The 17152-nt window shown below is 35.4% G+C and overlaps 1 protein-coding gene and 1 long non-coding RNA gene across 6 annotated transcripts in view; one reads left to right on the top strand and one right to left on the bottom strand.

Annotated features, from left to right (window-relative positions):
- LOC111507735 (multiple PDZ domain protein) overlaps positions 1–17152 on the top strand; it is a 463358-nt gene that overhangs the window by 48288 nt on the left and 397918 nt on the right. For all 3 annotated transcript variants that reach the window (XM_074180506.1, XM_074180505.1, XM_074180503.1), the window contains exons 4-6: positions 453–632; positions 8737–8926; positions 15448–15539. In XM_074180506.1, coding sequence (XP_074036607.1) covers positions 453–632; positions 8737–8926; positions 15448–15539 — 462 coding nt within the window. The remainder of the gene's footprint in view (positions 1–452; positions 633–8736; positions 8927–15447; positions 15540–17152) is intronic.
- Positions 100–10523, bottom strand: LOC141484890 (uncharacterized). Of its 3 annotated transcripts, none has more exons than XR_012466862.1 (3): positions 10416–10523; positions 8680–8848; positions 100–368 (listed from the first exon to the last, which is right to left on the bottom strand). It is a non-coding gene; the product is annotated as an uncharacterized lncRNA (long non-coding RNA). The 3 variants fall into 3 exon arrangements; XR_012466863.1 differs by lacking the exon at positions 100–368 and adding an exon at positions 6374–7510; XR_012466861.1 differs by lacking the exon at positions 100–368 and adding an exon at positions 8028–8436.

Genomic DNA, 17152 nt, shown 5'->3' with positions numbered 1-17152 from the left:
ATATATATATATATATATATATATATATATATATATATATATATATGTATATATAGTGTTAAAAATATGTTTGACACGCTACTTTCAAAACATCATCCTTTGAAACTCTTGACAATCATTAACAATGTTACTTTTAATGACAGTTGTACAAAAATGTTTTTTTTTTTATTTTTCGTTGGAAAAACTTTTCGCTTTCTGATATATATCCATATATCAGAAAGAAAGTGGTACAAATGTACCACTTAGCATATGTATCTTTATGAAATTATGTAAATATATGAACGAATGAAAAGGTTCTTTTGCGAATGTATTGAACTTGGCCATCCTTAAGTTCGAATCTGTGTTAATCCAAGAGTGTTGAATGATTGCTGAAAGTAAAATTCATATTAGTGTTCCGTAAATGAAGGAGAGTTGAATGATGAAGTAAATATAAATGACACGTTTTTTTTCAGACCTTAGGAAGTCTGGCACCGATAGTCCCAACAAAGATCCTTGGTGACCCCGTTGAGCTAGATAAACACCTCATAGAAAATGGATACAGCGAAGCATTCGCATATCATCCTTCTCCGTCCACTTTCAATACCGACCCTTATTTATACACAGAACATCATCCCGATTCCATTCAAGTTCACGTAAGTTGATGCCTTTGAATGAAAATGGAAATGTTCAGAAGTGATATATTAATTCATAAGGTGAAAACAGTTTTTCACATCTTATATTCGTTGCTGCTACAAGTAAACTGATTACTTCAAGAAGATCCAGTTATATAAAATCACTTTTATGTAATGTTTTCAGTTTGGCTTTCCAGATCTCACTGTTGATATGATTTAATATGAGATATATTTTTAAATGCGAGTTTTCATCAACATGCTCTGAATGAAAACGTTTTTTATTAATAGGTGGTTGATAAACCACAGCTTCAGAAAATGAAAAAAAATTTCAACTGAATCATTCATTCATAAATAACATTCACAAAATTACTTTAATCTGGGTAATTCTGAGAACAGACTTCCCTGAGCGCAAAAGGGTTTCAAGAAGTGTAAATATCAGAAAAAATCAGCTATGGCTAAAAAAAATAAAAAAATATTTTTTTCTGTTAACCAGCTGTCGCATCCCTACGAACGACAACTCTCAGAAATCGGAACTTGTGCGAGCCAAGGACTAACGCAGTCTTACCTTTTTTACGTGTGATTCCTAACACAGGTTGCATGATAGCAAGTGAAAATCGATCGATCAGCCTGCGGCTTGCACCACCGACCGACACGTTGGTCGATTGAGTGAGTGAACAAAGCTGGCTACCGACCGAGACGGAAGTATTGCATATATCATAGGAATTATCAGGGCCGTAAAAAACAATAATTTTTCTGATCATCTCTTTTTTTAAGGACAAAACACAAGCACTACAGAAAAATCTTGAGGCGCTCTCAGAGCGGTGCCTGTGCGAAAGTAGCGATTCACATTGGATTGGAAATTTATTCCACATAAACACATAAACGCAGTTCTCCATATGAAAGAGTTCTTAAACAGGGAAGTTCGAGGTGTACTGAGTTGAACCTCAAAACGATGAGGAGCCACAGTTCGTCGCGTATTTCTGATATGTACCGCTCTTGGTGGAATCAAATGTGCCAAGTCACTTGAACACTCTCCGTGAAAGTATTTATAGTATCAATAATGAAAGTAGCATATATGTCAAAATATCATTATCCCACATTCAGGGAATTTTCCAATCAAAACATTGCTGCAATGAATATTATATACAGGAGTTGGATGACATCCTGCAACTTATAATCAACTTTGATAAAATTAACTCAGACAAAAGCATGTTCATAAGTATATTTTGAACTAGGTTAGTTACTCATTATCTATCTAAAGACAATACAAAAAATGCGACTTCAACCTTCAAAATACGCCCCGTAAAACAAAATCAACGCAGTTGCAACCGTTTTTCATTACGCATCGTTTTATCAGGCCGCTTGCTTTCATTTTCTAGTTTCAATTCTGCTATAATTCCGTAAAAATATTAATTTGAATTGCTTGAGATAACTTACTTATTCAGTTGATGAGGATTATTATCTTATCTGTCTTAAAAGCTTTCCAATTACCACATTATATGTGACCATTATTTTGAACATTGAAATGGGTACTGTAAGCTATCCTTAATATAAAGACATATTCCATTGCGGACTCTATCAAAAACCTTTGATAGAATAACAATGACTACAGTGAAATATTTTGTTATATCTTAACGGGGTTAGGCAGTGCTTTGGATAAAATCTTGCACGGATAGCACCACTGCCCTGACTTTTCATGGATACCATTATCATATTACAACGCATTCTTACTAAACATCATTGAATCATTCATATAAGAAAGAATCGTTCGGTAGTATTTGAGTTTATCTCGTTCAGACAGACATACTTCTGTCTGTTTGACACTGACACAATTTCTAAATCTAATAAAAAATGTGATTACATTGGTAGCCATACTATTTTTTTCTTATGGTGCTCTATTACCATCCGAAGGTTTTGTATAGACGTAATGCGCATGCTCCGCAGCAACCTGTGGGTTTATAACAGCGGCTTTCAACAGCTGATGTTTAACGTGATCCCAATATTTGCATAGACAGCTTTGTTGATTTTGAGTCAATAGGCCCGAAGTTTTGGTGTTAAAGGTAATTTCAGCTCTACTCTTGATATTACAAATCAGTTTTTGTATTAGTTAGTGATTTTGTAAAACTAAACATTTTTTTATGACAATTAATTCAAGGTTATGTTCGACAGTGTCAATGCTAGCTCCTAGTCCAACACTGACACAGTCAATGTAATCCTTAGGCCAACTTTGACTCTCAAAATGTTTTGTACATAGCACGCACAAAGAAACCCAGACGCCTTTATATTCGAAAGTACAAGTCCTATGATCAAGTCCTAGAAATAGTGACAGTTTTAAGGCAACCGCTCAACGTTATGGCATAAACCGGACAACTTTAATGAACAATTTTAAGGGATTAAAGTGTTAAGTTAATGGAAGATTGTTATAATAAATTGCCAGCTGTCTATTCGCGTTTCGATTTGGATAAAAAGCCACAGAACATTTTTAACTGTAATAAGATTGGTTTTCAAACTGATGCAGGTGTCCAGGAACTGTTGTGCAAAAGGGGTAGCCGAAATCCAAACAAATCAGTCGGTAGCGTCACAAACGCTACGTACACGGTTCTTATGTGTTGCAATGCTGTTGGAGACTTGTTACCGAAGTTCATCAACTACAAAAGACTTCACCTGTATTCCATTTGGTGCGAGGACGGACAGGAGAGTTGTCGTTATAAGTGTTCACCGTCTGGTTGGATGGGGTCCCTTCAGTTCTTTGATTGGTTTCCTAACAGTTTTCTTCCTTCAACTTCAGATTTACAGGGTTAGGTTAGGTTAGGTCCAAAGTGAGTGGGTCTATTCGACCCTCCACCGTAACCCGCAAGGGTTTATTGTGGCTCACACATATTCACACTCGACCAAATAAACCAAGCTTCTTAACAAAGCCGATTTGTTTGTATGGTGAGTGGTATTTCAGGTCAGATGGTAAGAGTACGTCTCTGCCGAACTCTAAAAACCTGATTTGGTCTCCAGCGGGGCAGGCACAAAGTATATGCTCTGCTGTTTCATCGTTAATGAGGTAGTCGGATAGTCAAGGTGCAAGATTCCCACCTTGATACCTGCGACAACTTTCCCATATGAGGGTTTTTGCACGGCAGCTACACCTGACGATGTCTTGAAGTCAACCGTGCAGGGCTTTTTCAACTATGGTTTTGGTGAATCATCACTTGAGCGCAAACGTTTGCTAACCTGCTCATGGGGGGTTTGTTCCTCCACCTGAGACAGATTTTGCGTTCGCCGGTCAATAATTTGATGCTAGGCGGTTTTATAAGGACCCCGCTCTTGAGGAGACGATTCAGTCGTTTCCTGGCTACACCACCAAACTTTTTAGGTTCAGTTTTTGGATCAGTAGTTGGGGAGTTGAAAAGCTCTCGCTCCTGATTTGAATTTACAGGGAGGTCAGTTGAAGTCGTAAGCTCGTTATCCAATATCCTCTGTAGACTCGCTCCTGATCTAAATTTACAGGGAGATCAGTTGGAGTCGTAAGGTTGACATCCATCTCCTCTGTAGACTCAGCGTCAGAAATAATTTTTAGGTTTATGCTGTCCATAAAAGTCCCACGAGTAGCTAGGGAAAGAAAGTCAATCACGGCAGAGCCCCACATTACCGTGACAAGGCGATACCACAACGAGAGGGAGCCCGGTATTTCGAAGGTTCCGTAGAGATAGCTGATAGGCTCAGTGTCATTCATCCTCTCGGTATGGACACACACCTTAAGCCATCGTTGGGATGCTTCTTATTTAGGATGGGCATTACTTACATTTATTTTTGGACTTGGTAGAAACAGCCGCAAAACATAATATCGAAATATTCTGTTCACCAACTCACATCTCCCATTCAGTTCAGCATCTGGATGTTGGCGTTTACAAATCGGTTAAGGCGTCTTGGAGAAAAATACTTCGAGATTTTTATCAAGAATCGGGTTATAAAAATGTTCAGAAGTAATTCGCTAGGTGGCTTTGATAGGTCGGGCATTTCCCCTTTGTCTTTAGAAAATATGACAAAAACATCTCAGATTGTTATCGCTAAGGATTCTGCTCAGATGCCATACACATCTTCTGGGGCCCGGTTCGTCAGAAAAAGAGGTAATTCATGATGATAATAGTGACAATGAGCCGAAAGATTTTGAAGATTCAATCACTGCAGAAAATGAACTAGTAGAGAATGAGATAATTGAAGAAGGAGAAAATGGGGTAATTGAGGCTAAAACAAACAACAGTCAAAGAAGTACCCATGCTGACATTCAAAACGTTAAACTTGGGAATTGGGTGGTCGTTAAATATGTTGGGAAAAAAGATATCATTCATTAAACATACGAAAAGTTGTAGAAGTAGGTAATGGCGATATCGAAGTTTACTTTTTACGTAAAAAGGGTTTGTATTTTGTATATCCTGATGTTGAGGACACAGAGCCGATATTATTAAATGCAGAAGTTGCAATTATTGACGAACCGGCGATAACTACATTTTTTTACTGGAGTTACCAAAATTTATCAGTTTAGTATTGTTACCTTGCCGAAGTAACGTACCAAAATTCAGTTTGTATGTTTGTAAGACAGAATTCCTAGTTTAAGTTCTAGTTTTTGATAATAAGGTTCCTACATTATATTATTCTTGTGTTATTCAGAATAAAAATATGATCTCTTTAAAAACAACAAGGTTTTCAGGCTGTTTTACCCAAAAAGTCCTTAGTTTTGAAAAATGAAATGAGGAAATATTGTTCGTTTCTACCTAAAAAGGCCATAAACCAAATTTATGTGTGTCAATGTTGCTCAACAATTCCTTAAGATTGACTTATTCTTCAATTTATATGGGATGTCAATGTTATACTGTCTATGAGTCTATGGGGTAACATTGACACTGGATTTTTTTTTCTTTGATAAAGTAAAAATCAGAACATTACGTACATCATTGCTTAGTATTACTATATAGTATGCCTGTCTCAGGAAATTATTAGAGATTTAAAGAAAAATCAGATCTAATAAAAAAGAAATCATGAAGAAATATCAATGTTTGCCCCTTTTACTTTATTGATCAACTGGAATTGAATGCTGTGTTGAATTATTAGCATAAAGTAACACTCAAACGGCAAAGTGAACTGACTCTCTGATACAGAGATGGAAATCGTTAATTAACAGTTCATCATGGTTCAGTTATAACGTTCAAAGGCTATCCTGCTAAATAATTATTCAATCGATATTCTGTGTATAAATGACAAACGAAGCGCATTACCATGAAAACGACATTTGAGATATCAATTATCGAGACAAATTAACTGGTCCATGAAGAATGGATGACGCATTTAAAATAGAATTACAATTTAATGAAGTGCCAACAAGAGAAATGTGAGGAGATTTGAATGAAGCTTAGAGGATGCTGAAAAAGTTTTTTGGAAATGTTAATTTTGATATTCTGTAGTTGGCGATTGAAAAATATTCGACATACATTGTTTGAACGTTCATTTTTTCTCTAATAACAAATACTGGGCTTGTTTCATGATTTTTGGTTTACACTTCATTTGATAGTATGTAATTTCAATTTGAAAAACAGTGCACTTTGTTTCAGCTCTCTAAATACCGTTGTTTTCCCATAAATTATTGTTAAAAATCGAATTTTCTGGGCCCGTGACTTCACTGATCTAGTCCCGCTTCTTATTCGATTGACCAATAGGAATAATACAAATAATCAACATTGGAAAATCGTAAAATTCAAGTAGCATATAAACAGTTTCTGATTTATTCATGATTCAAAGTAAAATCACACTCATTTTCGACATCTAAATCTGAGAAACAAGTACAAGAAATGCATTAGAAGCGGGAATTGATTATACATGAAATCCAATTAACACAGAACGCAATTAAAACGTTATGTTTAAAATATCTCCGGCAGTAGAAATTTTTATGTTGATATCACAGAAATTTTAATAATGAAAGTGTATATGAACCCGTTAACGTTTAAATTAATGAAAACATTCTCAACGTGAAATAAAATGTATGGATTAGGAACTACTCTATGAGAGGAAATACATTTTTTGAATTTCTGTTCCTCTATCTGACTAGAAGTCTCGATATCGTATTGTTCAATCTGTTACGTTCTACCGCCATATATCGCAAAGAGGTATTTTCTACACACCTTGACATAGCGGGTTGTGAAATTTCAATTCCACCAATCTAACTCTCTGCCGAACGGTCCCAAACACTTCCATATTTGGATACTCCTTGTTATCTGTTATTATTGTTTCCTGGACGTACCGTGTACGTGTTTGCATGTAGGCCTCCGAAGTGGTGTTTGTGTTTGTGACGTTTGTTAAACTGAAATGTATATTCATCCGAGTGGTATATGGCGACTCTGTGATATGTGGTTTTGGTCGCTTGATCACATGTATTTGTTTTTCTCCCAGAATCATGGATCATCCCGATTTAGGGCTTCATGAAAATCTCGCAAAACCAAGTTGAACTTGAACTTGAACAACATGAACCTTTCGATCTGGATGGAACCTGTATGTTTTTCCACATCGTTCTCAAGCGACAGACGCATACATAACGCATAACAACTACAAAAGTGGTTCATCTTTCATCAGACTTCTATGAAGAGGCTGTGGTTGTTTTGAGCTGATCTCCCTAGTTCTAACCTGTAGGTAATTAAGGCCCTGAATGTAAACTTCCTATTCAGGGTGACTCCTAGATATTTCGCATCTGCCCAAGCAAGTTCCTTCTGGAAGATGAAGTGTCTCACGGGTTGGGCTATTCTCTTGATGGATTGGATTGCCTGGCTTTCGTCTGGGTTGATGATAATCTCAAAGAAGTTAGTCCATTCCTTCAATTTGTCAGTATGTTGATACTGGTACCAGCAGAGCGGTGACGTTAGCTTAAAAGATCAATTTGTTAAAATAGTTCTCTGGCTTCGACACACCCATTATGTAAATTGAGAAGAGATGTTGTGTGATGTTCATGACTCCTCAACTTCTTGGGAATAAACTCTATATTATTTCATGAATAGAAACAAATTCAACGAATAATTCACAAATTGATGAGAGAGAAACAAAATATTACGCTGGTGTTAATATTAATTTTTGTTTTGTTTAATCTTTTTTGAATTTTCAATAACTCCATTTCCCGCTACTCGATTTTATAAAACACACATTTATGTTGCATTAGGATGTGCTGTCACAAACATTTTTTGGTCAACCTTTCTTCTTGAAACTTGATGAAAAAATATACAGAGGTTAAGGACAAGCCTCCATCTCTGTGACAATGGTTTTTTTTTGTACGCGATGAACTCAAAAACTTCAGAACGAATTTTTCTACGGTATTTACCAATAAATAGATTGATTCTAGAGGAAGAAATAAGTATATAATTCAATGATATTTTGTGTAAATTGCTTGAAATTTAATGACGATTCCTATGCGATATCAGTCATTAGTTTGAAATAATTTCAACACATATCAGATCAAAGTATTATAACAAATAAGTGAATAGATCTCAATAAGGGTTGAGAACCTTCTCCTATATATTTGATTTTCACAAAAATCCAGATTCCTACATATACTGTATTGCTTGATTATTGTCATAATCAGATGTCAATGAATAATAGTTGGAATGTCCAAGGCTAACTAATTTTCTTCTTAGGATATTGAGACTTTATTACGTTTCTTTCTCTGAGCTAGGCAGATCATCATCACCTGCTGGATTCAAAGTAGCGTCTGAGCTGCTCCTGTCGAATCTTTCATATAGATTGACACTTTTCAAAGTTGTATGACATTCTGAAAATTTCTACTTAGGAACTTCGAATCCTAAAAAATCCAAGTTTGTTTTACAAACATATCAAAGTAGCGAAAAAAATGTGATTTTTGATTCAATAACGAGAAAAATACGACGTGACTACCCAGAGAGGGTAGTCGGTAGAGGGTCGAATAGACCCACTCACTTTAGACCTACCTACCCTTTCCATGTTCGCCAAAATTCGTAACAACCGTTAAAAAATTGCGTTTTTTGTAGCAGTATAAATGTTACTCGTTGAAAAAACAAATACGTACGAATTTCATGATCCATTGAGCAGTTGTGGTTGTTTAACAGTACATTAAGATTTACAGGGTATGATCGACCCGTTTTCGGTGCCATACATCACCAGGGCTGACGTCCAAAATAACCTTCCGAAAATGCTTTCCCTCGATGTATCTCTACACGAAACCGAGCTTCCTGAAACTGAGACGTACACCGTCAAGCTGAAAAAAGATGACTTGGGTCTCGGAATCACCGTCGCAGGTTACGTTTGCGAGAAAGGTAAGTTGCAAAATCTAATGTTCCTTTTAGTTTGTGTTGGGTAATGGACATTTCATAAGTCAGTTCGTTTCGCAATCCCATAGAAATGAGTTAAAAATTACTTGAAAGTGATTTTCGGGTGTAAAATAACTTGGTTGCAGTTTTTTGAAATAGAGAACGAGGTTGATAGAAAGTATACGTATATGATTTGAAAGGGTTATATTTTTAGGAGTAATTAATTTTTTGGGAAAGAAAGTTTTTGGCTTTCTACTACTCCATCTGATACAAAAAAATGGATGAGAGAATCTTCCAAAGAAAGGAAGGATTAATCAATTTGAAAATAAGTAACTCTATACATGGATGTGTAGATCATGCAAAGAAGTAACTTTCAGACACAAACTGAAAGAAAGTCCTCCTGAAACAGCTACTTTCATATAAACATTGAATTACACGAAAGAAAAAATTCTTTCGAAACAAATACTTCTATATGAACACTGAATTATACAGAAAGAATTTTTTCTTTCGTGTAATTCAATGTTTATATGAAAGTAGCTGTTTCAGGAGGACTTTCTTTCAGTTTGTGTCTGAAAGTTACTTCTTTGCATGATCTACACATCCATGTATAGAGTTACTTATTTTCAAATTGATTAATCCTTCCTTTCTTTGGAAGATTCTCTCATCCATTTTTTTGTATCAGATGGAGTAGTAGAAAGCCAAAAACTTTCTTTCCCAAAAAATTAATCACTCCTAAAAATGTAACCCTTTCGAATCAAATAAGATTCCCCATGGCTGGGATTAAATCAAATAGGTGAATGAATGTCATTACGATGTCATCGATGACATAAGCAGATCAAGCTTATTCCGTGACATTCAAAATCGTAATTCATGAATGAAATGTGTGTATTTTCTATAATGTTATCCAATTTGGTACTGAAGAGCCTTAGGGCAAGTGTCTTAAGGCGAAACACGTGTATACCAGTTAGGGTGACAGTGTTCCATGTGAGTACAATTTATTACCATTCATTCAAAGTAGAACTCATGTGAATGATATCTGATTCTCATTTCTCCACGAATGTTCGATATACAAACTGAATAGAGAAAATTATCTTCTGTATAATTCAGTGTTCATATAGAAGAATTTGTTTCGAAAGAATTTTTTCTTTCGTGTAATTCAATGTTTATATGAAAGTAGCTGTTTCAGGAGGACTTTCTTTCAGTTTGTGTCTGAAAGTTACTTCTTTGCATGATCTACACATCCATGTATAGAGTTACTTATTTTCAAATTGATTAATCCTTCCTTTCTTTGGAAGATTCTCTCATCCATTTTTTTGTATCAGATGGAGTATACGTATATATAACGTAATTTTATGACTAGTTTCATATGAACTATGTTGGAGTTAACGAAACTAAAATATGTATGTTTGATGAGTTTTTTCAATTAGAAAGTAGTTAATATGTATAGTGTGTATTGGAATTTAATAGATTTTGTTTGTCTTTGGAAAACACTTACCAATGATTGAAAACGTCCAATATCGAGTTGGAATAACTTCAAAGTAAGACTAGGATCAAGTGAAACGTTCTGGTTTATTATGACAATCTTGACGTTACAAAATATTCAATTTGACATATCAACATTATTGATTATACTGAATGATCCAAAACTATTTCATTCAAAATATGTAAGACGATTCACAACAGATTTTTTTTGATACTTTCTAGGTTTCCAACCTGGAAAATAAATAGATATAGATCAACAAAGTATCTGCTCAAATGTAATAAATAGCGAACTGAAAACCTCACCCCGAGAAGTGACTGCGTAATATAAACCTTTGAAGAGTATAATTGTTGAAAAGGTTTCGAATATCCTTGTTAAAAGTGAAATATGACAAACATTGAGCATTTTCTTTGGAGAGTACGGTATTTTATTGTATAACGGTAAAAATATGACAGAAATGTACTGTATTTCATTTACAGTCCAGTTTTTTACAAATGCAGGTGCTACCCAAATGCCACAAGTTTAGACAAAAATGATGAAATATGAAAAATTCAAAATATATCATGGTTTTATCAATACACACAATCCAAAAAATTGCTTACAGGAAAACAAAACTAAAAGTATGAAATTTACGTACTTCACCGTCCTTTCTGAGTCGACTCATATATTGAATTCCTGGATGAATTATGATCTAGATAAAAACTTAAAGTTTTCACTTCTTTTTTTAATTCTATCAAGTTATTATTGAAATTGAGAAAACACGTTTTGTGATCTGAACTTTGTTCTTGCTATAAAGGTATAGCGAGATTCATCGAAATTCAATGTTTCTCATGAGATCCCAACCTGCGAGATATTAGTTTTAGTTTTTAGAAAAATAAATGAGTGTTATATCATCAGCAAAAAGATTGATAGAACCACATACATTCAGTTCTGTAATAGAATTGATGTGAATTAAGAATAGAGTCGGACCTAAAACAAAACCTTGTGGAACTCCACACTTGATGTTTTCAATGAACTCTTTTCTGTTGTACAGTAAACTGCTTTCTGTCGTTAAGATAATTTTGAAACCATGTGAATACTATTCTTCTAATGCCAATAACTTTTGCACAAGAATATCATGATTCACTGTATCGAATGCCTTCCGCAAATCAAGTGATAACGAAAATTATTTGAATCTAATTGGAGTTGAATTTTGGAAACTATATCCACTTGACCTGCGAAAACTATACTGTCTACAATGGAGAAAATCAATACTTTTTAAATATCATAATAATCCATTGTCCATCAGTTTCTAAATGATTTTTGATAGAATAAGAAGAATGGAAATTAGCGGATAATTACATTTTTCATTGGGATTTCCATTTTTATATAAGGGTGATTTTTTTTCTATTTCATACAATTTGGGAAATATACCTGTTTCAAAAGATGTATCGATAATTTTTTTATGATAGGAATCAATTCATATTTCACTAGTTTGAAAACTTTTACTAAAATCAAATCAAAACCAGGAGACTTCCTGGAATTCAAATTATTTCTTCTTCTGTGGGAGGTATCAAAAACATGGATGATAGTCTTCTTTTTTTCTGGAAAACTTCTACCTGCTTGAGAAAACTGAGAAGATAGCAGTTTTGCGACGTTATTAAAATACGAATTGAGTGTTTCACTAATTTCACCTTGATCATCTATCAATTTTGATGAATTTCACTAGTTCGGACTTCCATTGTCTAATATATAAAATGATTTGAAATCCCTGAAACATGTAAAAAGGAGAATTAAAAATGAATATCTGGAAATAACAATTATATTAAGCAAAAATAACCTGAAATGAAATAATAGTGAAATAAAATACAAGTAAAAAATAGAGCGATTAAAAAAAATTAAAAATGAAGAAATAAAAATGAAAATAAAAATAAAAACTTAAGAGATTTCAAGCCACGTTAGTTCACGACGTTTCGATTGTCAGTATCTACAATCGTCTTCGGGTGATGACTGGACTGATTCCTCCGAGAGATGACTATTTATGGGACGTTCGAGTACTTTCCCTTATCCCCGCTTTCCATTTTTTCCGCTTCACTGGTTCAGTGGGAGATGACCGTTTGGCGGGAGTTGGTCTTCCACATGCTGTTGGAAGACCGGGTTTACCGTTTCCTCACGGAGGATGATGATAACATCCGTCCAGCTTCTGTGGAAGAGCTGAGGCGATACATTAGGGCCGCAAAGGCCAAGAAAGCTCCGGGGGTCGATTCAATAACCAACAAGTTGTTGAAGAGGCTCCCGGAAAATTGCATCGAGAACCTACTGTGCATTATAAACAGTTCGTTGGCCCTCGGATACTTCCCCAGAAGGTAGAAGCATGCAATCGTCGTCATGATCCCAAAACAGGGTCAGAACCCGCTGTTCCCACAGAACTATTGCCCGATCAGTCTACTCTCGTCGGCGGCTAAGCTGGCTGAAAGAGTTGTTCTCCAAAGGCTCAACGAAGAAGTTGAGGACCGAAATGTTCTGCCTGATGAACAATTTAGCTTCAGGAGAGAACACTCCACTGAGTAACAAGCTCTAAGGCTGGTCGAAAACACCATCCATGAGCTTAACAGCAAAAGTGCATATTGTTCTCTTAGATATCTCGAAGGCCTTCGACCGTGTATGGCACGAAGGCCTTCTGCACAAATTAATCGCGTTCGACCTGCTTCGGGGCCTGATCCGGTGGATTGGGTCTTTCCTGAAAGACAGAACATTTCAGGTTAGAGTAGAGGCCTCTCTGTCTGACAACAGAGAGTGCCACAGGGGGCTGTGCTCTCTCCGACGTTATATTCACTTTACACCAGTGACCTTCCGAGGCCCGAGCGTATGAAGATATCCCTGTACGCCGATGACACGGCTCTCCATGGGTCGGGAGCTCGGCGTCGTCTACATACAACGTGCACTGGACGACCTCGAGCGTTGGTACCTGGATTGAAAGATCCGAGTGTACGTAAAATCAAGGATCGAGGGTCGGATAGCTAGTCTGTACCCTCTGATCAACAGAAAATCTAAAATGAGTTTAAAAAACAAAATTACCATCTTCAATACGATGTTCAAGCCTGTCATCATGTATGCTTCAGGCGTCTGGGGACAAGCGGCTACGTACAATATCTCCATTTTGGAGAGATTACAAAACAAGTCAAGGAGGATGATTATGAATGCTCCTTGGTTCGTGAGGAATGAAGACATCCGCAGAGATTTGCACTTGCCTTCCATTCGGCAGTCCGTCCAGTCGAAGAATCGGCGAGTTTTTGATGGCGCGGAAACTCACGAAAATCCGTTAGTCAGGGAAGCTATAGATTATGCTGTAGGAGACCCCTCCCGATATAGAAGTCCCCGACACTCTGTCGAATGAAGCCCTCATGTCCCCCGTTAACAGACGAATAGCTTTTTCATCCATCCCACCCCAGCCAGGTAGGGGTACCCCTCAGTTATGAACCTATTTGTCCTTCTTCGACAAAGATCAGCCAAAAGGGTAAGGGAGCTGGGCTCCAACCTGAATGAACTCAAGACGACGTGCAGGTGAAGGCAACGTCTGATCATAATATATGCAGGTGATGAAAATGGTTTTGTGCCCAATGCTTGCATTGAATTGTCATACAGGTGATCATCACAACGAGATGAATTTCAATAATTATAAGAAATGGGTGTTGAAATAGTTGATTCTCAATTTGCCGTTAAAAAGCGCTGTGGTTGATATGCAATCATAGTTATCAGGGAGGAATATTCCTTTGCAACAATATGCTGAAACCTGAATTATATGCCCTCATATACAACTGTAAGCCCAAATTTAAACAGTATGGAATAGATCCCAACATCCGAGAAATACCGCCATATCACCCGGATTTGAATCCAATTGAGTTGGTTTGGAGTGGACCGAAGATTACGTGGCAAATAAAAATGTTACTTCCAATTTCAACGATGCCATGCAATATTGCGACGATTTTTTTAACTATTTCCGAGCAAAGAAATTGGAGGGCTATTTCATGTCAAATGAACCCGTGGCAGATATCATTGTGAATTATCTGATCATTGGTTCACATGGTGAAGATAGAGACACTGCATCAGAACACTTCCTGACGAAAAACATGTCTTAACAGTAAATAAAAAATCATATTATAATTTTTAGGCAACTACTCTTCAAAAATATCATATGAATTGTATCTATTTATATGGTGATATTTTGTTATCATTATTGTAAGCAATGATTTGTAGATTATCTACTTGCTACGTTTTATAATCATTTCTGTTAACTATGCATTCAATTTATCAGTTGAAAGTTTATCCATTTTCTCTCAATTCATTTATGTCTTGTGAGAATATACAACACAAAAGGGAGAATTTGGTATTCAAGTCCAAATTCTTTTTCCGATTGAACTTTCTGATAGAAGTTGGTAGTGGACAGTTACAATCTCTCTTTATCGTTTGCGCATCTCAGAGGCGTAGATAGATTTGCCAAGCTGCACATTTAAGTTTGAAATAGGGGGTGTGATTCCATTCGGAAAGTAATAATAGCCAGGGGCTATTTTTATTTCATTTTAATTGTTTGATTTTAAATTTTTTGCTTGATTTATTTTATTGTAGGTAATTTCTTTTTCAGGGTTTTTTTGCTTGATATTGTTTTTTAAATTTTTGCCTGATGTTTATTTTATTGTAATTTCTTTCTTAGAGCTTTTTTTGCCTGATATAATTGTTATTTTCAGCTAATCTTTTCAATTTTAATTTTCATTTGTTATTATTTCAAATCATATCATATTAGACAATGGAAGTCCGAACTGATGAAATTCACCATGAAACATTGTCAACCACCTTCAAACAAACGTTATGAATTTTGTTGTGTTTTAAGATCTGTGTTGATATCCTATATTGTGAAGTAGGTGATATATTTAAAAAATCAGAACGAAACAACTGTTACTTATACAATCGACCACATTTAACTTTAAAAATTGTTAAATTACCACTGGCTTTATCCACCGTATATATCCTATTTCTTATTTTTGAGTACTTTAATTTTTTTTGTTCACAGAAGAAATTTCTGGAATATTCGTCAAGAGTATTAGTAAAGGAAGTGCTGCAGATCTAAACAAGAACATAAAAATCAATGATAGGATCGTCGAGGTGAGTGAAATCTATATTTTTCATTCAACTCCTACAGCGTGTTCATTTGAAAAATTAGAACATGATACCTATTCAAGAGATTGAAGAATGAAAAATGAGTAATTAAGGTTCTGTTTTTTCTAAGCACTTTCATTTGTAACTGACATTTTCAAACTAATACAATAAACTTATTCCCTTCCACTCCCATCCAACATTGTACATTCTAGAAACATAATCCACTCGTTCCATTAATACCATTATTTTGAAATAAGTTACAAGTTTCTGTATTCAAATAATTTATCTGTTATCTTCTTTCATTGATTTATTGAAGACTTTCTTTTTAATAAGGTGATCCATTATTTTCCAATTGGATTTAAAACAATAAAACTGGTCTATGATTATCTTCTCAATGAAGAGGCCCAGTATTCACATGTGAAATTACAAAAAATCTTGTAAGAGTTTTTCAGTGCTCTGAATAGATATACAGGCCCAATCTGCCGCAGTCAATCTTGATTTCAATCTGATTTTCTGTACTGTTTCCAAATCCCTATTTGTCGCTGATATTTTATTTAAGGAGAGATAGGATCAATATCTATCGGCCATACAGTTCTCTCGATGTGCATGCCCTATATTTTTTCTGCCCAAGCTTCAAGAGCATTCATTAGTGTTTCCTTTTTCTCGGTTCTTCAGCATGAAAACTGAAAACTTAATTGTAAACTCAGGGCGCTTCCTCGAATCTTCGGCAATAAATTTGTAACTTGAACGAGAAAACTCTCAACGAAATGAAATTTCTTAGTTGGAACTTTCATTTTCTTGAACCTGTAAGTGGGAAAATATTTGTTCTCAGGTCTTATCTTGATTGAAGGGTTGACTAAAGAAATTGAAAGTTTCATTTGAATTGAAATGCGATTATTTCATCTTTACTTATACAGGGTGTTCCAAATTAAGTCGTCACCATTGCCAACTCCGTTATCATTGATGCTACGAATTCTGTTAAATGGAAAATTAGTAGCATTTTTAATGGCCTCGATGCCGTAAACAAAAAAAAATGGCAGTCACGTTTTCAAAATATTTTGTAAAATGATATTTTTTTAAATGTAACACCTTATATTTTTTTATGAAAGTTAATGTCAGATTCCTCTGTTCCTAGTCCATTTATTGACCCTATTACATAGCTAGACTTAAGTGATCTTATTGCGAATTTATCTATTGAAAATTCATCGGATCAGAAACACAGTGAATCAAATATACCTTTGAATATTAATAATAGTAATTTAGTAATTTGTGCGTAGTTCCGGAGTTCGATGGGAACCCCAACAGCCTTCACGAATTTTTGAACATATCAGCAACCACTATTTTGATCCAACACCTGCCAATATCAACTGCATCGAGAATAAACTGCTTATGTATGGTATTCTCGGAAAGTTAACAGGAAAAGCAAAAGAAGTCGTTTCTGTATATGGATGTAACACTTGGGATGAAATCAAAAATGTCCTTATTCAACATTTTGGAGACCGAAGAGAAGAGAGAGAATGCATTAACACGGGATCTAGTGAACTTAAGGCAATCAAATGAAACACCTTCACGATTTTATGAAAAGTACATGGGCTTACTGAGTGTGATCTGCAATTATA

The sequence above is a fragment of the Leptinotarsa decemlineata genome, unplaced genomic scaffold (genome assembly GCF_025532065.1).
Source record: "Leptinotarsa decemlineata unplaced genomic scaffold, Ldec_3_MD MMD2_tig00026299_RagTag_RagTag, whole genome shotgun sequence".
Lineage (NCBI taxonomy): Eukaryota > Metazoa > Arthropoda > Insecta > Coleoptera > Chrysomelidae > Leptinotarsa > Leptinotarsa decemlineata.
This window is presented reverse-complemented; position numbering and strand designations above follow the sequence as displayed.